This window comes from Crocodylus porosus, unplaced genomic scaffold (assembly GCF_001723895.1).
Source record: "Crocodylus porosus isolate Cpor-Errol unplaced genomic scaffold, CroPor_comp1, whole genome shotgun sequence".
NCBI lineage: Eukaryota > Metazoa > Chordata > Crocodylia > Crocodylidae > Crocodylus > Crocodylus porosus.
The window spans coordinates 196,544,252-196,568,567 of NW_017728886.1; the positions used below are offsets into that span (position 1 = coordinate 196,544,252).

The 24,316-nt window shown below is 41.2% G+C and overlaps 1 protein-coding gene across 5 annotated transcripts in view; it reads left to right on the forward strand.

Annotated features, from left to right (window-relative positions):
* SPIDR (scaffolding protein involved in DNA repair) overlaps positions 1–24,316 on the forward strand; it is a 318,965-nt gene that overhangs the window by 110,023 nt on the left and 184,626 nt on the right. For all 5 annotated transcript variants that reach the window (XM_019547779.1, XM_019547809.1, XM_019547787.1 and 2 more), the window contains one exon: positions 10,815–11,034. In XM_019547779.1, coding sequence (XP_019403324.1) covers positions 10,815–11,034 — 220 coding nt within the window. The remainder of the gene's footprint in view (positions 1–10,814; positions 11,035–24,316) is intronic.

Below are 24,316 nucleotides of genomic sequence, written 5' to 3' on the forward strand. Positions count from 1 at the left end.
ATTAAAAGAGGCAGTTCTTCACACAGTTTTATGTGGTGTATTCATCAGAATTTCTAATACAGTAAAAGAACTAGATATTCATAAATGAACTATGCCAACTCCGTGGCTTTGAGTGATAAGAGGGCCTTGCAATGATTATTTTGGAATTTTTGGGAAACGATTTGCATGAGACTACAAAACTCTAGAATTATATCCCATTTTGTGAGGGGTGGATGAGGAGACCAGGAATAGGGCAGGAATTTGGTAATATCCAGGATCTAATAAACTAGTAGGAGCAATAGTTGTGAAGAGCTGAAGACAAGGATAAGAGGTATAAATTTGATGGGCTGGAAGAGCAGAATGCAGTTTTGGAAGTTTGGGGGGAGGATATGAGAACAGTAGGCAATGAAGATGATAATAGCAGCTGCATTATGTATGACCTGTATAGAAGTGACATGATTGTAATGGATGCCAGAAAAGATAAATCAATGCAGAAATGATAAGGTTTGCATAAGAATTTTAGCTATGTGATAATTTCTCCTTCCTTATTACTTAAGAGTTGATACTCTGAATTATTTTAGGCCTGTAGAAGAATGGCAAATGCCCAAATTTCTGTTTATATCTTCTTTTGCTTGCCAAATATCTAAACTTGTTATGGCGTTGAAAACAGCTAAATGTAAACTTGCTGTTTTCCTTGTTTTTTCAAGTGAGAATTATTGGTGTTATGTTTTGTTTCATTATGAGAAACAATAACTGCAAGCATAGTCAATCCAAGTAGTTTAAACAAGTTTTACAAAGAATGTAAGACATTTAATACAGAATCAAATTCAGGCAGGCATTGATGTGGCAAAAAAAGTCTTGTGCCTTTTAAACCCCTCCCCCCCACATATTGAATGATTTAAAAATTATCACCTCTTGGAAGCAATATATCTTCAGACTAGACTTGAAAAGCATCCAGATGTGTTTACAAAGACTGTATAAGCCCTATATCCCTGCTATACCTGCTAATCTGAGGTATTGACTTTGCTTTTGGAAGGTCCTCCCTGGCATACACCTGGCTGAGTTTTGACATATACATGCTGAAGCCTTTTATTATAGGAAGAAGGGGCAGTTTAAGTAGAATCCAAGCTGACAGACATAGGGCATACAGATACAGGAAAAAAATCAACAACTGGTGCTTTACTTTTAGGTCAGTGTGCCCCTGCGCTAAGCGCAGTGTGTGCCCAGAAGGCATTGCATTAGTTTGACCTGGCTCGCCCAATGCCTGTATAGACCCAGTGCTGCAGCAGGGCTTTTTGGCACTTTTATCTAATAGCTGATTCAATCAGCTATTAGATAAGAACGCCAAAAAGCTCTGCTGAAGCGCCCTATCAATACAGATGCTGGGGAGCTGGGTCAAACTAATGTACTTCCACTTCTGATAAAGTTGCCGGGTTGTTGGGTTTTTTTCCACATCTGTCAGCACCCTTCTTTTTCTACATCTACACTTGAGAATAAAAGTATAGTACGATGTGGATCATTCCTGGGATTAAGTTTCATGGCTCTTGCAAAAGGTTTGTGAATCAGCCAGGGGTTATAGGCTAAGTACAGAGATTCAGAAAACCCAAAGCAAAATCAATTCAATCTTTGCATTTTTTTCTAAGCTGCGTAGATTGAACCAGTAACAGACTGAACAGCTATTCAGTGTTTGGGTGGCCAAGACAGGCAAAATCCTGCACTGGCCCAGGTCAGGAGTGTAAAGGTACTCATGTACACCACCCCTCATAGGCAGGCTGCCTAAGGCTGCTAAACTCAGCTCAGCAGCAGCCCAGGCCTGATTGGTAATCAGGGTCTGCAGGGTGTGGGGGAAGGGCCCCACTGGGGGCCTTTTTGCTTCTCCCCACCAGCTTGGAGCCAGGCTGGGATCACCCCACCCTTGTCCCTTCCCCAGCTGTCCAGTTACAAGGGTAGGGGTGGGAATACATTTTGGCACTGGCCCCTCCAATTGGGGTCTGCCCAGCATGGGGGTGGGAACATCCATTGGGGGGTTTGTCAACCCCTTCCCCATGGCTTGAGCTGGCTGGGATCATTCCAGCCCCACTCTTTCTCCAGCTGTCCACATGTGCCCTTTGGGCAGAGGGCTGGACTCGATGATCTCCTGAGGTCCCTTCCAGCCCTAATGTCTATGAAATCTAAGAGGGTCAGGGGTGTGGGAATGAAATCCCCTCCTAACCCCACTGCACTGGGCCCCCCGACCAGGGTCTGCCTGGCACAGGGGGAGGGCTCCCAATGGAGGGCTTTTCACCATCCTGCAGCTTGAGCCAGGCTGGGATTGCCCCAGCCTTTCTCTTTCCCCATCTGTCTGCCTCCAAGAGGGGTAGAGGGGGCAGGATGTGGGAACGCAACCTATCAGCCCATCCCTGCCCCCCCCCCCCCCAGTGGGGGGCTTTTTGCGCCCCTGTAACTTGGAACCAGGCTGGGATCACCTCAGCCCATCTCCTTCTCTGGCCATCCACCTCCAAACAGACAGCTGCAGGGAGGAGGTGGGGCAGGGCTGGGGCTATCCAAGCCTGGCTCTGAGCTACAGGGAGGCAAAAAGTCCCCCGGTGGAAGTTTCCCTCATGCCAGGCAGACATTGACTGGGGGAACCAGTGCAGGGTTAACTTGAGTCTGTAAGTGATCTGGGACAGAAGTTCCTCAAACCAGTTTAACCTAAATCAGTTAAGTCTGATACTATATCCAGCCAGATTTATCTTAAACGGGTTTCAGGCATTTTGAAAGCGGTTTATGTGTGCTGAACTTCTGTTCTGTTACAGGTTTAAACCAGTTTCCGATCACTTAAACCGGTTTTTCTGTCCCTAGCCATACAATCTCAGCAAGCAGCTCTGCAGATGGCTGAGGTGCTCCAGCTGTTTGCTGTAGCTTAGATTTCAAAGGGAACTACAAGACAGTAAGAGTTGGAGGCAAACATCAGCTCCTAAGAGATGTACAATCAGCCCTCAAATTAGACAATGGAAAGTTAAATATCTTGTTTTTTAAAGTACAGTATTTTCTTGCATACCACATACCCCCCAAATAAAACATACATTGCGTTTGGAAGACAGAATGTAGGAAAAAAAGATTTTTCCAGAATTGTAGTGGACTGTGGGACATAGGGTAGGTCATCCTGGAAACAGTGCCCAGGAAATGTGGCATTCCAGGAAACGGTCTGGGTGAGGCATCAGGAACTTCCCAGTGTGGCAGCACAGCAACAAAGCTAGGTTTGCAAAAGCAATAGCAAAGCTGTTACTTCTTTACTGTAAATGGTTTTTTATATACATACCTGTAAATAATAGAATGTTTCCCCAGCCGCATCATGGTAATAGAATAGACTTCATGCAGGAGCTCCCTTACCCTCTGCCAGCTCAGGGGCTCTTCAGCCAAAAGCTACTGACTTATCAGTGGCTGCAAGAAGGTTAATACAGGACTCTACTCCTGCTACTGTAACCTCAGGGAGGAGCAGCACTAGCCATCTCTGCAGCTATGAGTATTTACTCTATTCTACCATGCTTCTATTCCTATAAAGGACAAGCAGCTTCCTTGCTTACGGTGCACCCCAATTTGAGGGCTTATTTTAGGGGCATGCAAATAGATGCAGTACTGTCATGTTTTTGAAACACTAATGGAGTCAAGTGGAATTAATGTCTCATTATAATGTGTTGCTTGTTTGTCTTGTTTGTGTTCTGAAATGTATTTTATAGCTTCCGATTGAAAACAATTATATGCCTCATCAGTTCTTTTTAAGTAGTACAGACTTTGCTTCATAGCATGACACATGTATTACACATACCCAATTTATAGCCCAATGAAATGGCTTATTTTAATTAAATCATTCTGTTAATTAATCTTTTAAATCAATGAATCTATACTTGGAACTACCCTTTGAGTTTCCATTGAATTTATAACTCAACTATTTATATGTAATAGCCATGTGGACTTGGGGAGTCAGGCTCTTTTGCTTTAAGAATAATTACATTGCATTTTAAAGAATCAGTATTAAAGTGTTATTAGGCTGTTGGATAAATACCCTAACCATGGAAATCATGGTATCATCTTGTTTCACTGAAATGTAGTATTTTTTTAATGACTTCTTAACAACCCCTGGTTTCATGGATTATAGGGGCAGGTATAAAATAAACTAGCTAGACAAATCTAATGTAACCTGAGATAATATAAAGAGGAAAAACCTTGCAGTTCCAAAAGTTTCATAAATAGTTTGTCAAAAGTCATATTCTGAGGGTATATTCAAATCTTTGGATAGTACAGGTAATCTGAAAATTGTGGTGTGGTTTACACGATTTCCTGCATTTGGCAAATAAGAGTTTTAATCAGCTAGGTAAAACAGCAAGTTTTTAAGTTGGATCTCTTCATAGTTCATCCATGTACACATTCAATAATGAGCCAAGTCTATTTGAGTCTATTTTTATATTTTGTCCTAAAACATAATCTTCATAATTGCAGTCTTGTACGTATTATCTCAGCCCTTTCTATCAGTGTTAGTCAGGAGTCCCTGAATATCTCTGAAGTTTTCTTTCTTGTTTAATATTGGCTCTTATTTCTAAGAAATGTGCCTCCTTGTTCTATTAAGTTACTACCCAGGTTTGCTTTCATTAGGTTTTATGCCTCTCTGCAAATACATAATTCTGTCGTGTCCAAGGAGGATGTCTTTATCAAATTATCAAGAACCTAGAAAAGAGGACATTGCAGAACCTGAAAGTAACCTCTTCACACAAATGACCAACAAACTTCAAAGTTGCTGAAATTGCAGCCATACAGCCCATCTCCTTTCTCACAGGCACTCCTTTTCTGTGCACGCACACACTTGATGATTTATTTTTAACTGGTATAAAAATGTAAAAGCCAAGAAAATTAAAAATTAAAGCTACATTCTCTCCTTCCCCATCTCATCTTTTGCCAACAATGCAGGCTTCTTCTCCAGGGTGTTTTGAGAGAGCTTTCTATCAAAAGGAATCACAACACAGTTTCCGAGTAATTAAATTTATCTGTAAGCATCTAAATAAACAACTAGATTGTGGGTCTATAAAAATTGTATACTTGGCATGTCCAAGACTTTGGATACTGAACTGGTTGGCTAAAGTTTTTATTTTAGTGAGGAAATATTTTATACATGTTCTGCTTTGTAGAATATTAATTTTGTATTGGCTCACCCTGTGTCAATTTTAAGGATAAACCAACAAGAGAGAATTTGTTTCCTTTTCCTATTGTCTTTTCCAGGGTTTTATATGAATATAATTCTGAATATATCAAATAATATTTTGATATTCTCAATTCGGGCCATTTTCATGTAAAATAAGATAATAAACCCTAAGTGTGCTTCACTTTGTTAGATCATCATTCGGTTCTACAAAGATTTTTCTAAGCGGGATTAATGTAGTGCTAGATACATTGACCTAATTATATGTTTGATAGTTAGAATGTCATGACTTTATATGTTAGAGCTGGATATTTCAAATGATAAATCAGTTTTGCTGGTTATTTTAAATTTTTTTTTTTAAAAGCCCTTAGGTTTTAAATAAGTTTTAGGTTCAAAGTTAATTTTAGTAATCCAAATAGGTTTTAGAATAGATGAAGATCAAAATTGTGGGGAAAGTTTAAAGGAAAATTAAATGCTTAATTGCTTTGAAGACAGAGAATTTTTGTGGTTGGGAGAGTCATTGCTTATGAATGCCAGATGATTTAGAGTTGACTGAGGACCACAACTGCAACCATTCAAGCAAAATACAGCTTGTGAGTATGTGACTATTTAAGTTTTTTGTTTTAAGCCACTGAAAATCTGTCCAGAATCACTTTTTTCAGGGTTCATACATATGCAGAACTTAACTGTTGTACTTATCTTTGCGGGTCAGAGTTTAACTTTATAACACTCCCTGAGAAAATAGAAGGTGAGGACTAAGTAATATTATACATATCCAGGCTTAGATTCAAAAAGCAATCACGGCGAAGCTGTCTGACATCTTAGGCCGGGGTGGGCACTTATTTTGGGCAGAGGGCCGCTTACTGAGTTTTGGCAAGCCATTGAGGGGTGCATGACAGGCAGCCCAGGGCAGATTAATATTAATTTTCTAAACTTTTTAGGGGCCCCACAGGCCAGCTAGAATGGCCTGGTGGGCTGCATTTTGTCTACCCCTGTCTTAGGCCATTACATTTTAGGTAAGTGTGCTCTTTAGAGAAGTAAAATAAATTAGTCATCTTGGCTTTCCACACTTTCAGTGGTGACGATTATGCACCTTTTGGTTAAAATTCACCACAGTCAGCAGCCCACTGTGTACAGGGGGATGCTGAGGCCTGCCAAGAGGAAATTTGGAAACAGAGTGTGTCTGAAATCCCATCTGTCCCCCAGACTTAGGTGGCAATTATGTTGTTCCCCAGCAGAATCCCAAAGTAAGTGTTTCTGATGACATGGGATTTACAAGATGACCCCTCTATTTACTCTTAATTGCTTAATCCCATGCCCTTTTAGCATTGCAGCTAGGGAGAAGTAAAAGAAGAGGAGCACCCCACTTTTTCCTCAATAGCTTCATGGTAGAGCAGGGGCCCAGGAAGCGTGAAACCTGAAGAAGTTTGTACCTACATCCCCAGCTTCTTAGGAAGGTCCCTTAAAGACCAGGCTGTAGCCTGGGGTAGGTTAAGTATATCCTCCACCCTTCTTTGTAAAGCTCTCATGGCACAGCCAAGAGAGCAGGAATCATGCAGATGGCAAGGAAGACAACCCCTTCCCCCTCCGCTCCCCCCCGTCCTCCCCCAGAAGAATGCAGTGGGCTCTGGTCTTTGGTTCCTGCTTCTGGGACTCCTTATGCATTTTACATTAAATGCTGTTATTAAATATGCATAGACCAAAAAGGGAGCAAGGCTGTGTACCTTTTTACTGGGCTACAGCATCAGCCTCCTTCTTGCTTGTTTGTCTTCTGGCCTCATGAATCTTTACTCTTGGCTACTCAGTGGCACAACTTCAAAATGAGGGTTAGAAAATGTCTATAGCTTTTTGATTAAGGCACATTCTTGAAAAGTGGGAAATGTGTGTTCAAACCTTCTGAAGTTGAATTGGGCATAAAGCACAAGTTTCCCATTTCCTGGGAAGTGCTCTAACCACTAGACAATTAGGCAAAAGTTGGGACCTCCTTCTTCTTGGTTAGGCATACTTTAAGTATGCTTAATGGATAGGGTCTCCTCAGTGGAGTTAGATGGGGATGGACAAACTGGTGGATCTGCCCGTGGCTGGTCTTATAGCGGTGACGGCATGGTCTTGAGCTGGGGCAGAACTGTGATCTGCTGCTTGCATGCTCTGTGTGGGAATGTGTAGGATCACAGTTCTGCTCTGCCTCTGGACCACGCTGTCACTGCCGCAAGATGCCGGCACTGCTAGGTCTGCTCTCCATGGAAACCTTGGTCCCTCACTGTCATGGCCTGCCACTACTGGGGTCTCCATGGAAACTCACTGCAGTGATGTGGACAGGGACTGCTGGGTAATGGAGTGTGCCACGGCCCAATTCAGTCTGCAGGTTGGACTTTGCCCGCCCCTGAGTTAAATGCGGGGATGACCAGTTTGACACTAACACAGGCATCTTATTCAAAATGGCAGTAGTGGAGTATGTTCAGTGTCTGTATTTTCCAGTCCCTACAACCATTCTTGCCTAGGTGCTGGATCACAGTACCTGTGATTGCACATGTACCTAAAAGTTTAGGCAGGACTGCACTTAATATCACATTAGAGAAAAGGCATATACCTACTGGCTAAGGCAGCACAGGGCACCCTAAGTATTCAAAGAACAGTTTTATCCTTGTCTTGCACGTGAAAAAAATTAGGCACAGAGTTGCAGTGCCTTGGCCAAAATCATCTAGCAGGCTGGTGCCATAGTGGGAAGTAGGTAACAGGTCTCCTGTGCTAGTTAGAACATTTGTGAAAGACTTGTTCAGTGAAAAATGTCATCTTGTGAGGAAATGCAGATGTTGCTTTTGATGGAAATTTTGTTTTGAAATGAAGATGAAAATAAACAGCTTCAATAGTCTTTTGGAGTATAACATTTTGTTTTTCCGTTTTGAAATGTTTTTGTTTTAGCTTAATTATGTATAATCATTAAAAAGGAAAAATAGTAACCAAACGTTTCAGTTTTGTTGAAATGAAATACCAAAAATATTCTAGCTTTTCTGGATATTTCAGCTTGCAGAAAGGGGGGAAAAAAATCAGAACCGTGTAACTTGTTTCTAGACAAAAATCCTGCACCGCACCAGAGGTATACCCGATAATTCCTCCCTTGATCCCTCAATGCTGTGGGAAGAAAGGAAGTTGGATCAGCCTTTTTTCTTAGAATGACTGTGTTTATCCCATGTACCATGTGAGCTGGGAGTGGTAGATCCAGTGCTCTCACTCCCAATTCCTCTTTATCCCACTCTACCCCACTGACAGTCAGGCACCTTCCCGTGGCCAAGGTCAAAATATGAGCTGTGCGAAGCTAGGAACTCCAACAGTTCCCATAGTGTATGGCTGAGAGAGGATTATGACAGTTCAGCTTTATTTGAAGAGTTATGACTTCTGTAGCCTGTTAGAGTGGTTGAGACGTTAGAAATCCAGCTGACTTGAAAGTTACTTTAATGCTCATTGACCAGGTGTTTTTCAGTTAGGAGCTAGCATTTAGATCTTAACTGAGGCTGGTGACATACGTTACAATTGTCTAAAAGGAGAGCCTTCTACTCCTCGAGTGCAGTTTTGGGACTGTTGGATGGCAAAGTCTGCTGAAAACAAAGATCAATTAGTTTTGCAATAATTATTTGCAGACCATGTAAATCTTGTGCTGCCTTTTCTTTTCCCTGAGTTCTTTGAAGGAGCTGTCATATTTTAGGCTCTTTGTACCAGTTGGATACTCTTAACTTGGCTATTGTCAAAATGTTGGCTTTTTTGTTTGCTAGGATTTTTTTTAAATTAGACTTGTTGATGTAAAACATATCCCTCCTCTGATTCCACCATGAAAGCTACCCCATCTTGTTTCCAAATTGCACTCAGTCCAACGGCCTGTTGCAGCAAACTTCATTTTTTTGTCAGGGCAGCTTTACTGTAATGTGTGCTGCATCTGAGCATAGGGGAAGAGAGAAAAGAGCAACAGAAGAGACAGAGGAGGCTCACACCACTGTCTGTTCGACAGGATTTAGGGTCTTTAAGAAGAAGTAGTTATGCTGTAGTTGTGAACTCATAACCTTTGTAAGAACATCTCTCTCTCCTGTGGAAATTTATTTTCCCTATTGGCACAACACCTCAACCACACTAGACTGAACACCTTTTCTAAGAAACTTAGAACTTCTAAATGACAGGTGCTTTCCCTGGTGCCATAACCATTATTGCTGACACATTCAAGAAAGCAGCCTAGGCACTTGGCTTGGTTAAATGAAAAATGATAGTCTATCTTATCCCTGTAGCTGTCTTGGTTCCTCTTAAGAAAATAGGAATTACTTATGGCATCAGCTGCTTGAGTCTGAAACAGGCACTGATACTTTGCTGGAAAAAGCAAAGAAGAGAATATTTATGTCTTGTTAAAACTGTTAAATTTCAGCATCAAAGTAAATATATTTTAGCAAATTATGTGATGTGCATCCTCAGTTTCCTGGATAAGATTTTTGTTTCTTCAGACTTGCATATATCCCTCCATTTTTGCTTGATAAACATATGCATTTCAAGATTAGAATTACATCCCAATTCTTTCAATCTTTACATGACAGATTGAATTTTTAACATTAATCTGTATATGGCATGCTTTAGGAGGAAGAAACTGAACAGCAGGGGCAGTAATGTTGGGTTTTGCCTTGACTCAATTGTTTTCATAGGATATAAATGCTAGTACATTGTATGGATATAGAAGATCCTAACTACTGTTGCTGCAGTGCCTCTCTCCATTATAGTAAAGGAATAGGGAAAGGAGCAGAGAATATATAGTATGTGGATCAGCTAGCTTAGTTCCCCAAATAATAGGCACATAGGGATATTAGAGATTGGGGTGTATTAGTGGCAATTGCTGTTTGCTTAGCTGTCCGGTTGTAAGTGAAGATCCCTGTCCTGTCTTCAAATCCTCTTTATTCAGGCCTTACACAGAAAAAGTCAATATTTTCCCATAAAAAGGACTGAAATGGGGAGGAATTGAAAATTGAACAATATTTAAGAGAGATCGTTTGGTAAAAGGTGGCTGGGATGGAACATTAACAGACTTTTTTTTAAAAAGTAGACCTTGCTCTTCCCCCACCATTTTATAGTGTCTGGTACTGTCATCAGTATTTAGAAAAAATACAGACAAGTTTCCATGCTTGGTTGGTTCATAACTTCTATACTATATGTATTTTAATATAGATAGTGGTGTACTTCACTTGGTATATGTATCAGTCCAGACTGATTTGCCTGAAGAAAGGAGGGGGCTCTGGACATAGTCCGTGTGTGCATTTTTGTGTGAATGCTGTAGTCCAGGGATGGGGAATCTCCGGGCCGCTGGTTGGCTGGGGACTCCATTTCCTAGCCGTCCCTGCCCGCGTGACTTGTGCCGGCTCTGGAGCAAGCTGGCCCCATCCCACGGTCCCAGCAGCTCTGGAGCAGCCCCCTGCGCTGCTCTGCCATGCATGCCGCTGATGCAGCTGAGGCTGGGGTCTTCATGGAAACCAGCACAAGCCATGTGGGCAGGGGCAGCTGGGAAATGGAGTCCCTGGTCGACTGGATCCAGCCTACGGGCCGGACCTTCTCCATCCCTGCTCTAGCCTATAGATTGCTTATTTTGCCTGAGCTTTTTTTTTTTAATTGCTTTATGTTGCTTCTTATTTTACAGATAGCAAATCTGGTGTTTTAGTTGTGAAGATCTTGGAGGTGCATGAGGAGTGCACTATGCAAGTTGCTATCTGTGAGCAGCTGGGACAGTTTTCTGCTGACAGCTCCTTGGAAGATGCTGTAACCCATACTGAGCCCATGCTCAAGGTTCTCTTTACAAAAGAGACAGCAGGCCACCTCAAAGGAGGCCCACAAGACATCATCCACATCTATCCTCCCTGGTAGGTATGGTGAATTAGGGGTTCTAACTATAATATTTTAGGAGGCATTTTTGTCAGAGTGTTTGTTGTGCAGCACAGTAGGTCTGTCGTAATGAATCTGTTGGCAGATTCTGAAGTTTTCTGGAAGACAGGCTAACAATAGTTTGTTTAAGAAAAAGAGGCATGTGGGTTATGGTTGCCAGCACTGCTGCAGGCTTTAATTTTGTTTTTGTTTAAATATTTCATGTTTAGAATTTATGACAGGCATGAATAACATCTTATCATTGATGAGGCCAATAAAACGCATATTTTCTTGTAGTAAAGTAGTTCAGGAATTCTTCACTGATGTCTTCAGTTTAAGATGTCACTCAATGGCAGAGTCTGTTCTTGCAGCACTATACTCAGACAAGTCCACACCAAAGTAAAGTATAGTGGGGAAAAAGTAAAAAGCATCCTCACGACTTCTAATGAATTGCTAACTGTTACCATGGTCAGCTGTCTTTTATCATTTCATTGTGTTTGTCTTCCACTCCACAAACTCTTCTTCACTACAGATAGTTAACTGTCTCTGAAAGGTGTTTAAAAAAAAAAAAGAAAGACGATTTTAGTGGGATTGGTCTTTTTTCTGGACCAATAAGTTGATTGGAGTGAAAACTTTAATGAGGCTGTGTACATGTGTGAGGGCTTTGGCATAGGATGGGGAGTTTGAGTCTTCCTGAAGTTGAATATTAGTCATCTTTTCTCTAGTCCCTTCTAAAATATGCACGCTAACATATAAACTGTGCCTACACAAGTGGCTGACCTGAGCAGTTGTTACTGCAGTTATTTAGTAGCTGCTCAGTGGCTTAAGCTAGTACTAAATGACAGCACAGTAACTGGTGTTGGCATCACATTTTGTGCCTGGTGATGCCTGATGTCACCGTAGTGTCTAGTGTAGATGCCCAAAGAGAACTTTTTTTCTACTCATGCCTTTCACAGTTTAACACTTTCACACAATGTTACCATGGCCACAGTAGGTTAAAAGTGTCTTCAGACAGAGGCATACTCCTTAGTTTGACTACTTTTCCTTATAAAATATTTTTTTCTTCCTGTTTTAGGTCCCTAATCTACTGAATAGTACTGAGAACGGTTTCATCTCCCTTTTTACCTCTGTCCTCTGCTCCCAAAAACACTCCTTCAAATAAGATTCCATATGTTTTGAAGGAGATTCAAACATTTTAATAGAGGCATAGTTCAGAGTCTGCTATAGCTACAGGTGCAATCAGCTGCAATTTAAATGCAAAAAGATGAGTAACTGAAAAATCTTAAATACAATTCCCAGACATATATTAAATAATGGGTTCATATTGCTTGGTGGTGTTATTTCTTCTCCCTGTTGATCTGCAGCTGTAGGGGCTTCCTCACCTAGCCTTCACCTTCCACATCATCATATACATGGCTCTAAATTTCTCTTATGATTTGTCTTTATTTCTCCCTCTACTCTTTGGGTCCTTACTACCTGTCAACTGCTTGATAGAGATATTAGGCCTGTGTGAGTAGGAAGCTACTCGGATCTGGCTTCGGATCCAGCTGCTTCGGATGCTAGTGATCCAGTCTGGAGCTCTGGACCAGGTTCCCACTTCGTTCTGGCCAAAGCGGCTCCGAGACTTTGGAGTCACCTCTGAGATCTGGCCATAGGTTATAACAAGACAGAGACAGTCAGTTGCACAAGCACCCATGTCACAAGTTTTGCCTGTCAGCAGCCAGAGGTGCAGGGCCCTGGAACCCAGAAGCCCTGCATCGATCTCCTTGACAGCTGGCAGGCTTCGTTGCCTCAGCAGGTGCTAGCATATATGCAGTTTTCAGCCTGCTGCACCTTAACACGCACGGTGTCACCCATGTCACAAAGTTTTGCTTGTCCTCAGCTTGAGGTACAGTTCCCCCCAAACACCTGCACCTATCTTTTTGAAAGTTGGTAGGCTTTGTAGCCTCATGAGGGGCCACCACCCCTGCAGTTTTCACCTCCCTGTGGCATAACACGTACATGTGACATGAGTTTTGCTTTCAAGAAGTTGGGTTGCAGTTCCCCCCGAACCCCTGCAAGGAAGTTAGAAAAAAGTAACAGGCATAACACATTTGTAAATGTTTCAAATTTGGGGTCTGATACTTGATATATTAAAAAAAAAAAAAAAAAGCCAAATCAATAGAAAGTGGTACATGTAAAAGCTTGCATGACTCTTTTATAAACAGCCCAAAATCATAAATAGTTTTAGGTTTTGAGTTATGAGAATTAGTTCCAGAACATTAATAAATAGTTTGTCTTATCAGCCTCAGGAATCAGGTTCTGGACTGCGCTCATTAGGATATAGGAACATGGCAGATCTGTGGATGTGGGCACAAGTGTGTACAAATCTAAAATAAGCATTGCATGTCAAAATGAAGTACAGATGTGGTCTGTAGGCAAAGCTGACAGAGCTTTACTGTCTAAAAAAAGCTGTTTTTAACATCTGAACAGGTCAAAACCATCTAAAAATGCTAAAAAAAGCTGTTTTGATAGACCTATTTTTAAAATTAGCCTATTTACATATTTGCTTTATTTATATCATCAATCAGAAACAAAGGAAGCTGAATAAAAATGTAGGATGTTAAAATAAGTTGAGGTTTGACTTGCAGATCAACAAGCAAAGAAAGGCATGGTAAAGCTGACACTTCATCCTTAAATCACCCTGATGTACTTAGGGCACATGGCACAGAATGTAAGGTCATCCGCTATTTTGAGATGCTTGCAATATGAGGCAGAGTGGGGGGTGGGATGAATGGACAGGCCTCTGCTGTATATTAAACCTGTAAAGCAAAATTTTCAAGTTTGTTCTTAAATTATGCCACAGAGTTTTGTATTACATCTATTTGTATATACTGATAGAGCAGCTGAATACAGGAGTACAGTAGTTAGATGCAAAAGTGCTGAATGCATGTGCATAAGTAAAATTTCCACAGCAGTTTAGGAGCCAGGATTTGGAAATCTGTTCTATCATTTTGTTAATAATTCATTCTTTGCATTTGATATGTAAATTTTGTGAGCGCAGTTGGCAGGCTGTTAGACAAAGATGTGCAGTTTGGGAAAACTAGTAGGTAAAATATGCAATTTGTATGATTAATTTTGAAAGTTGTATTGGGAAAATTAACTGTAAATGTTTCCAGAGTGATATGCTACCACATCATTATGATTAATACTAACTTTGCTTTCTGACACAAATAATAAGTAATCCAAGAACCCATTACTGCAAGTCTTTATTCATATGAGTATTCTTTACATGAGTTGTCCTACTGACTTCAGTGGAACTTCATTTCTGAGAGAAGATTTGTAGGATTGGGCCTTTATTTCTCTCTTAATTGGCTCTTTCTTTGCAGGTGAATGTTTCATGTATCTCATAAAATTAAAATTAAATTAAGAATCTTGAAAGTCAGGGGGCTTATTTTACTGAGAATTATTGCCAGCTGCAGGGAAATGATTCCCTTCAAGGCAGATGTAATCTCTGTCACCTTTGTACTGCATTAGCAGGGCACAAAGAATGAAAGGGGCTACAAAATCAATTCCATTGCCTCTTAAGAAAATCTTAAATGAAAACTAATTAAAAATGTGTAGACTTTGAAGAAGAGAGATAAGATGTTTTTAATACCATGTTAGAAAAATGTTAGTATTTTAAAAAGTTTTTTGTCACCTTTGCATGAGATTATTCCAACCAGAGGAAGGTTGTGTTTGCCCTCTTAATGTATGTAAACAAGAGAGTGAGAGTTTAGGCTTTTCTGGACATACAGCCTCAGGTTTGTATTGTGATCTCAGCTTACATATGTTTGTAAATGTGATACAGTACTACTTATCCCATCTAACAGATAGTGGTGAGAACTGATGTTCTAAAACATTTTAAATCTGTCAAGCTTGAAAGTAGTAAGGTTTATAATTAAATTAATAATCCATACCAGTGTGAATTTATCAGCTTGACTGTGAGCCCTAAGGACAGTGTGGATAGTATCCTTCGGCCATCTCTGCCTTCTGTAACCAAATGTGCCCTCTTACACTGTTTTGAGATAAATTTAAATGAGGATTGAGTTGGGGATTATAGATTATAAATAGGAATGTACTGAAATTGCAATTTTGCAGTTTTCTCAGACAATGAGAAATCAGGCATTTTCTGTGGAAAGGAAAAAAGGAGCTTCACAAAAAGGTAGAGAAAGGGGGGCTTCATGTAAAAATATACAGTTTTTCTTTTTTTTTTTTTCGTCCCCGGGCAACCAAGATGCCCTCATCTCTGGTTCCTGATTGAGTGAGAGTGCTGCCTTCATGCAGCCCTTGGAGACGGGGACAGGCCCAGCCCTGCTTTTTTTTTCCTCTGCAGCCATGTCATCCGGCTGGGCCCATCCTGCAGTAAGTGGGTGCTGCAGAGGGTGGGGGATAGAGACGGTGGAACAGAGCCAGGGTGGGGTAGGGGTGCAGCGTGACCAGGCCACGACAAGGGGAGCAGAGCTGGGGCAGGGCAGGGGCGCAGCATGGCTGGGCCATGGTGGAGGAGCGAGGCTGGGCCAGGGGGAGCAGAACCAGGGTCGAGTTTGGGAGGGTAATGTTGGGCCATGGCTCTGTGAGCAGAGGACCAGAACCCGGTTGGGGGGGGCAGCATGGCCTGGCCAGGGAGCAGTGGTGATGCAGGGTTGAGGGGGCAGTGACAGCCACGTGTCTGCCGGCTGCTTCAGCCAGTCAGACATATGGTGGGGGGCAGCCATGATCTAGCCGCAAAATTGGAGCCCAGAGTCTGTGAAATTTGACCCCAGGCTCTGCATTTTGAGTACATCCCTAATTATAAACCTTTTAAAGTTTTTACTGAGTTTAGTCTATTTGGCATATTTTTAAAAATGTATTCCTTTAATTATATTGCCATCTTAATATATTTTGATATTCATACAAGAAAAATACTTTCAGGAAGTTTGTGACCTTGACACCTCTCTGGGTTTCAATTTTTTCTTCCCTGTAAAACTATGGAATAATACTTTGAAAATTGTTTATGGACCCTAAATAAAAAAGTGTTATATTTGGGTTTAAGTCCCTTCTCGTTTTCACTAATGTTACACAAGCATAGCTCGCACATAAATAGCATTACTCCTGATTTATTCTTTATTAGTGAGAGGATCATCTGGCCTCACTATTTATTGCACGTTATAAGTGTAATTAATATAATGCATGAATTCTACAGTCAGAGTTCATTAAGTGAGTGCATTGGCAAATGCTTCAGCTCTGATCTTGGGTCTCACTGAGCTACATTTAACATAGGATCAGAAAGGAGGAATAGTTGAAGGTGACATTTTTTTTTTAAATATCACCTCTGTGTTTTCCTCAGCCCCAAGGCTGCCAGTGACATTTGGGTACTTATATATATAAGTTAGAGGATCCCAAGCAAGCATTACTTGGAGTTGAATACCTGAATCGGCATATTATTCTGTGCTCATATGAGAATGGTTTTACTGGCAAAAAGAAGCCCCAACCTATTCTCCTTAATATCCATAGGCAAAATTCAAGCTATAGATAATCCTCTTACAGTCAGATATGGGAAAACTATGCCACTAGATAAAGATGAACATTAATGAAAGACAAGCACAGTGTAGATCCAGAACAGTGCAGCTTAAGGCTCAGTTCTGTCTTGCAGCATCTGTGTTACAGCTGGGTAGCTTTATTCTCAAGGGATGCCAGGGGCAGTTCAGATTTGTGGTCATTATCAGGCATGCCTTCTTTTTGCTTCTAGCTAAAACCTGCATGCTGAAATAAAAGCTACTTCTGTCTTGTCAGGTTAATTTTTTCGGTAGGGATGGAGGTAAGCTGACCACTGAATGTTAATTTTAGCTGTTAGATCAACCCTTTCATATTATCCATTCTTGACGTTCCAAGTATAAGTAAAAAAGTGATTTATTTGGACACGACTTGCAGAGAATGTTCCCTTTACCTGATGTATCCTGGTTGGCTTGTTCTAAACAAACGGAAAAACAAAAAAATCTGTTTAAAGGAGGAAGCTGTCTGAATCGCAAGATGTCTCAGTCCTATGACTGAAGGAGATTAGTCAATTCTAGCTTTATTCCAAAAACACTTACATGTCCAGAGCAATGGATTTAAGTGGCATGCAGCAGGAAGAAGCTAGCAGTGTTATGGTTTGCTGATGGGGAGCCAGTGCAACATGTAGGCAAAGCCTTCATCTGAGCATAGTTTAGCAAGAAGTGTGATGATAGCGTGCTCTCCCAATTTGAACTTCACAGCTGTTACCATTATACAATGGCTATGACCTCCTCAAACTAAGTCTACAGAGATAAGTAACTTTCTAAATACCTTTTATAAGGCAAAATAGGAATTTAAAATGCAGTTAACTTCCTCAGTGGCTATTTGTATTCTGCCCTCGGAGTGCCTTTAGTTTAATTCAGTAGTGTTAAACCTTTTGGCCCTGCAGGTCAGATGAGTGGTGCGGGGCCAATCCTTAGGTCAGATCAAACCTTAGGCCCCTGTGCCACCCCCTTTCTGCCTTGCACAGTGGGATTGGGCCCTGGGGTCCTTGTGCCACCTGCTTCCAGCCCACTACACCTGGCTTAGGCCCTGGGGCCCGGTGCTACCCCTACCTGGCCCTACATGCTGAGATTGGGTATCCAATCCAGCGTGCAGGACCCTGGACTCCCCACAGGTCTGGAAATCTGGCAGCAGGGAGTGGCCACTGCTCCTCTGCCACTGAATATCTGGACCTATGGGGAGCACTGCAGGATAGATGACACAGTGCCACGGGCTGTGGGTTGAGCACCCCATCACTTCACCTCAAAGACAGAGGCCTCTCTACAATATGTCTGCAGTGTGCTGTCTGGAGCACTGATGAGATACCCAAGCCAGCTCCAAATGAGAGAGCTCTGGTGCCAGAAGCAGTATATCTGTAGCAGCACAATGTTTGGCATATATCTTATGTACCATGTTAATTTAGAGCTAACTTTGGTATAGAAACACAGTGCATTGAAAACATTAGCCTTAGCATAAAACGGGGGTGCTCAGCCCTTGGCCTGCAGGCCAGATCCAGCCCCTGGCACTGTCATCCAGCTCTGCACACTAGATCAGGCACGCAGGGTGCTGTAGAGCCTGATCCTGATGCTTGGGATGGAAGAACTGGATCCTGGTGTGTGGGGCGAGTGGGGGCAGTTTGCAGGGGTGGCATGGGACCTTATCCACCCTGCAGACTGGTCAAAACCTTGAGCACCATTGCTGTAGAACAGGGGTGCTCAACCTCTGGCTCACAGGCCAAACACAGTGAGACACAGCAATTGCATCTGGCCCTTGGGATTCCCCACAGGTCAGGAAACTTGGTGGTGGTGATTAATACCACCACCCTCCCACCAGTGCCATGCCCATCCGCCCACACAGCCAGATCAGGGCCAGGCCACTCCCCCTTCTAGGTCGCATATGCCTGGATCAGAGTCAGGCTGTCCCCCGCTCCCCCTGTGTGGCTGGATCGGACCCCATGGCACTAGCCCCCGGTGCCAGATCCAGCCTGCTATGAGGCCAGGCACTTCCCATCCAGCCCACTGGGGAAAATGATTGAGTACCACTGGTATAGAACAGAAGTGTCTACATGGGGAATAGCTATTGGAGGGTATTTCCCTGGATAGACAAGCAAGGCCCAACATAACTCCTCATGTGTTTAACGTGAATGTATACCCATTTTAGGCAAAGGGGAGGACAGGTTCTTTTCTACTTTTTTTCAGGCAAAAGAGGCTTCCTAAACATGCTGTTATAGAATGCCTCAGCTTGTTTGATAACGGTAATATTTCTAGTGATAAAGTAGCAGCTTGGGCTCTTGTGTTAGCGAAACACAAAAATCAGGTCTTCCCCAATCTGTTGCTATCTATCAGAAAAAAGAATTGTTTGTTATATTGTCCTACTCTTCATACAAGGGCAAAAAAGTGTATGGAAGAAACATCTGCATAACTTCAGCTTCTTTACTTCCTCCACAGATAAGGACAAGTTCTCTGAAACTGGTTGATCAGTTGGATGTGAGGGATCAACAACAGAGAGTGTGTTCCTTCCGAGTGCTTTGATACATTAAAAAAGTATTGATAGAATAGATATTTGTTCAACAGACAAGGAAGGGGAAGAGAAGTAACAGGCCAAATCCCTACCCTGGAAAAGGTTAGCTTTCTGTCTTTACATTCTTCCTTTGAAGAATGCAGAGTGGGAGAATCCTGATAAGGGGAAAGAGCCTCAGCCAGCAGATAAAATTCTACAAAACTCAAACTTCTAAAGCCAGTGTGGTTACTACTTCTAAAGTAGATACACACAGCAGTGGCCTTGGAGCCAAAGATCTGATCATATCATCTGTTGGTGATTACATCCAAGAGACCATGCAGTTAGGAAAATTGAAGATACTTTAAGGAGGAACTGGAATAACTGCAGCCTTCTTACAATTATCTTGTACTGACCATATATTTTCCTGTAGCAGTCTTTTGTTCAGGTACAGTGACATAAAAAGAAGCCAGTACGATCAGGTTGATTTTTTTACATGCATTCTCAGAAAGCTCTCTATAGGAAGTGCCACATCTTCTTTACTGAGTTCTTTTGTAGTTTTATCTCTTTTGACAGAGTAATGCTGAGGGTTTTACCATGCGTGCTTTAATTCAATATTTGTCATGCTTCCCAAGACATTCTTATAACCTTCAAATTGGGATCTTAAACACGGAAAAAGAAAAAGAAAAAAAAATATAAACCTGTTATCGGCCCAGCCAAATACATCTTTAAAGGACTATATGTATATAAAATCATGAGTGTTATTTTCATCCTTTCATTAAAGGTGCAGAAGATCAAAATCCTTTTTAGCCAGACAACTAAAGAATGCATATGAAACTTATCTATAGGTAGGCCCGCTCTTGTTGTCTAGTTTGGATACGCTTGGGAAGAACTTGTAGTTTATATATCTTTGTCTTCAAGAAAAGAACTTCATAGTCTACCTGTTTCAAAGTTTCATAGTTGGTAGGGTTGGAAGGGACCTAAGCAGATCATCAAGTCCAACCTCCTGCCATGGGCAGGAAAGAATGCTGGGGTCAAACGACCCCAGCTAGGTGATTATCTAGCCTCTTTTTGAAGACCCCCAGGGTAGGAGCAAGCACCACTTCCCTTGGAAGTTGGTTCCAGCTCCTAGCTGCCCTTACTGTGAAGTAGTGCCTCCTGATGTCTAGCCTGAATCTACTCTCAGTCAACTTATGGCCATTATTCCTTGTTACTCCTGGTAGTGCTCGGGGGAACAGGGACTCTCCCATTGCCTGCTGGTTCCCCTTGGCAAGTTTATAGACAGCCACCAGATCCCCTCTCAACCTTCTCTTGTGAAGGCTGAACAGGTTCAGGTCCTGTAGCCTCCTCTGCTGCCCCCTGATCATGCAGGTGGCCCTCCTCTGGACCCTCTTGATTGCTGTCCAGGTCTCTCCTGAAGTGAGGCACCCAGAACTGGACGCAGTACTCCAACTTTGGCCTGACCAATGTCGCATACTGGGAGGATCACTTCCTTTGACCTGCTCATGATGTATCTATGTTCTTCAGTTCATATGATTGTCATAAAGTCAATGGACATCTGGAGGTGCTGCACCATTAAAAAAAAGAGCTCACACAAGGGGGATTCCCACAATATTGAGGACAAATAGTCACTATGAAGCTGCTATGATTTGAGGGAGAAAAATGTTTAGTCTTGATGAAAATATTCTGATTTAATAATCATGCAGAGAAAATGTTCTAAACCTTCTTATGGATATAGAACCAGAAGGGACCATCTGGGTCATCAAGTCTGCTATAATAATCAAGTCCGCTATTAGCAGACTAATAATCAAGTCTGCTAATAATTGTACAAAGGGGTACATAGGAATGTCTGTGCCTGTACTTCACCATCATAAAGCAGCCAGTAATAACAACAACAAAACCTATTACATACCACAGGAGGACAAGATCATGATGGATGCATTGAGTCTCTGATCTGATAGTTTGAACCCAGTGTATGTGAGCCGGACCTGGAAGAGGAGAAATATCACAAAGGTGGCCAAGTTGGTGGAACTGGAATTGGGAGGGTTTTAGAGGTGTGGAGAAGAGCATGGGGTTTTGCATACTATGAGTTTTGAAACCCACCTTGCTTCTCTCAGCAGTACCCCCTCCTTTTTCCTTCCACTTTCCCCACCTTTTGTATTCCAATCACTGCTTTCTATTTATCAGCTCTGCATAATGCAGTCCCTACATAGCATCTGAAGAAGTAAGCTTATGCTTATAAAAGCTTATGCTAGATATCTTTGATTTAGCTACCCTTTTAAGGTGCATATCTACTCTGCCTTTTGAAACATAACCAATTGGGAGTTGGTATCTGAACACAATAATTATTGAAGAGATGCTGATTCATTATAGGAATATTCATAGCTACATAGAAAGCTAAAATACTATGCTTAAAAAAAATCCATAGTTATCCACCCAGCTTTCAACAGAGCTGGAGAGGGTGGATATGGTTCAGTAAATGATCAGTCTGTGAAGGTACAGCCTGCATTTAAAAGAAGCAAAACAGAAAATTGTTACTGATGAAAAGATAGTCTTTTGTGACCTTTATTTGTGGTCATCTGGATGGAACACATTAGGTACTGACTGCACAGGATGATTTCTTTGAAAAGATGAATGTCCAAGCTAGGTATCTCCAGCCTGATTTTTACATCCCGTCACCTACAGGAGCTACAAGTGCCATGGAATTGGGACTCATGGTAGAGGCAATTTATCTTTTAGTAGACCAACTAGATTTTTGCTAAAAAAAAAAACAAAAAAAACTTTAATTACAAACTTTTGGGCACAAACACCCTTCTTCAGGTATTGAAGAAAAGATCATAAAAGTTCTCCTGGGTTGAAATGAAAGTTCACATTTCAAAGGAGAGTTGAAGGTGTGATAAAATCTCCTGTTTGGAACAGTTCATTTTACATACAGATGCCAAGTGCCGTGGAGGCTTTTGCTGAGATCGTGTTTGGAGGAAGTATTTTATTTTTGAGTGATACTGCTGATCTCCGAGGGGAGCTTCAGCCAGGGGAGTGAGTTAGTTCAACATGAGAGCAATTCAGTCCACATAGGAAGGGAGGGTAAGCAAGAGGAGAACTCAAAAAATAAAAAAAAGCTTGATATGCTTAAATTTTATTTTTAAATACCAGTTATAGCCTGATATCACTTTCCTGAATGTTCAGTTATAGGTGCAGTTAATGAGAAATCTGAAAGGCCATCTATAGTAGTAAGAAGTTCAGGGAACTTATATTTGTTTCTCACCACAGTTTTGAGGTACAAATCAGAAGACTAGCTTGTGGCTATCACCCCAAATAGCCAATACGTGGTTTTAATTTGTACTCTAAAGTCTGTGGGTTAAAAGACATCAGTAGTTTTTTAATCAGAAAGCTATAACAACATATTACCTTAGGAGAAGTGCAGCTAGTTCAGAAAAGAGCCAGAGAAACCAGCTGGCATACCTTATTAAAATGTGGTGTTGTGACACGTGAAAATTGTTTTTAATTCTTGAAAATAGTTTTTAATTCTTGAAAAAATGTAGGATAGCCTGACTTACTTGAGGAAGAAAAATGTTTAGTCTGAATGAAAATGTTCTAATTTAATAATTGTGCAGAGAAAATGTTCTAAATCTCAAAATCTAATAAAGTGTACCATTTTGTTAAAATGAAAAGTCTGTGCTTGAAACTTTCCAGCTTTTACAAGTGAGGAAATTCCAAGCATTCTGCAGTGACAGATACTGTTAGTGGGTAGTTGTCCACTGACGTCAAAAACAGGGGATGGCAAACAGCTTTGTTCATGTCAGCTAAAAATGTAGAGTCTTGGATAAACTCTGAATTAGCAACAGAGCTATCAATGATATACGGGCAGCTTTACATGAGTTCCCATGTGCATTCAATCCAATTCTAAATACCAGGTCTTATTTAATGAGCCATCTGATGAAGCCAAGAACTGGCACCAAGCAAAATACTGTAGTCTGCTCTACCCACTCATGAAGGAAAAATAAGCTAAATAAATTCAGATGAACCAGTTCAAAATTATTCAAGGATTATTAAGAAATTATGATTTTTATTCCTCTGTTAATGATCATGACTAATGCATTTGGGACATGTAAAACAAGGTTAACATGTTAGAAAAAAATATATTTGCCAAAATCCCTGCTGTAGTTTAACCACTAAAAAGTCAGTATTAACTAATGCAAAGAGGCTTCTCTATAAATGTTTAGGATAATAGATGTGCAACTAAACTTTTTTAATTTTATATTTTCAAAAATGGTTATCTCCTGTCATTGAATTGTCAGAATAATGTAATTCCATCGACATTGTGTGATGGAGTATACTTCTGCAATTTTATTGTGAAGAAATGATTTTCAGAGTAAAGTTTTATCCTTACCTCACAGAGCAGGGGCATGGCATCATGTGTACAGCTAAGCAGGTGTCTGTACAAAAACAGTTTTACATACCATTGAGTGTACAGTGTATATCCCTGGACTTATCAGGCTGTATAATAGTGGGGGGTTTGCATGTAAAATTAGTGTAAGGTGTGCCTCTGTAATTTTGTACTTGTAAAGAAATGGATTATATCAGGTTTTCTGTGATCCTTTCCCAGATAGAGAGATGTTTTCATAGACCCCCCCCTCCTAAAATGCATGTTTTAGTTGTAGGCAAGCAATATTAAGAAACTGAAACAGAAATAATAAATAATTAATTCTTTTTCTGGGGCATATTTGCTGGATTCTGCCACCCAAAATGCATTACTAAAGGTGTTTTCTGTAATTTCAGGAAAACTAAGACTTTTGCTCTTATACGTCTTTACTGTCTGAATAGCTTAATGTAAGAGCTGCAACAGGCTTTAGGCATTTTTTTAGCAACAGATGGGTGTATAAGAAAATTAAGCTGAGACATATTAGGTATAGTGATTTGCATATGTTTGACCGAGCTGTTATTCTATCTGACCTTGACTTTACCATCTCTGCAGATTGCTATATGTTACTTCCAGTAATTTACTTTCTAAAATGTCTTGAAGACACATTCCCTTATTTTCCTACTGTCCATCTTAGTACAGCTTTGCAAAAGAGTGTGTTTCCTTCAATAGAAATGTCAGAAATAGTAGAAATGGTACAGATCCAGAAATGTTGCTTTTATCAAGTTGAATTTTGAAATGGTTTTCATAGATTTCATAGACATTAGGGCTGGAAGGGACCTTGGGAGATCATCGAGTCCAGCCCCCTGCCCAAAGGGCAGGAAGTCAGC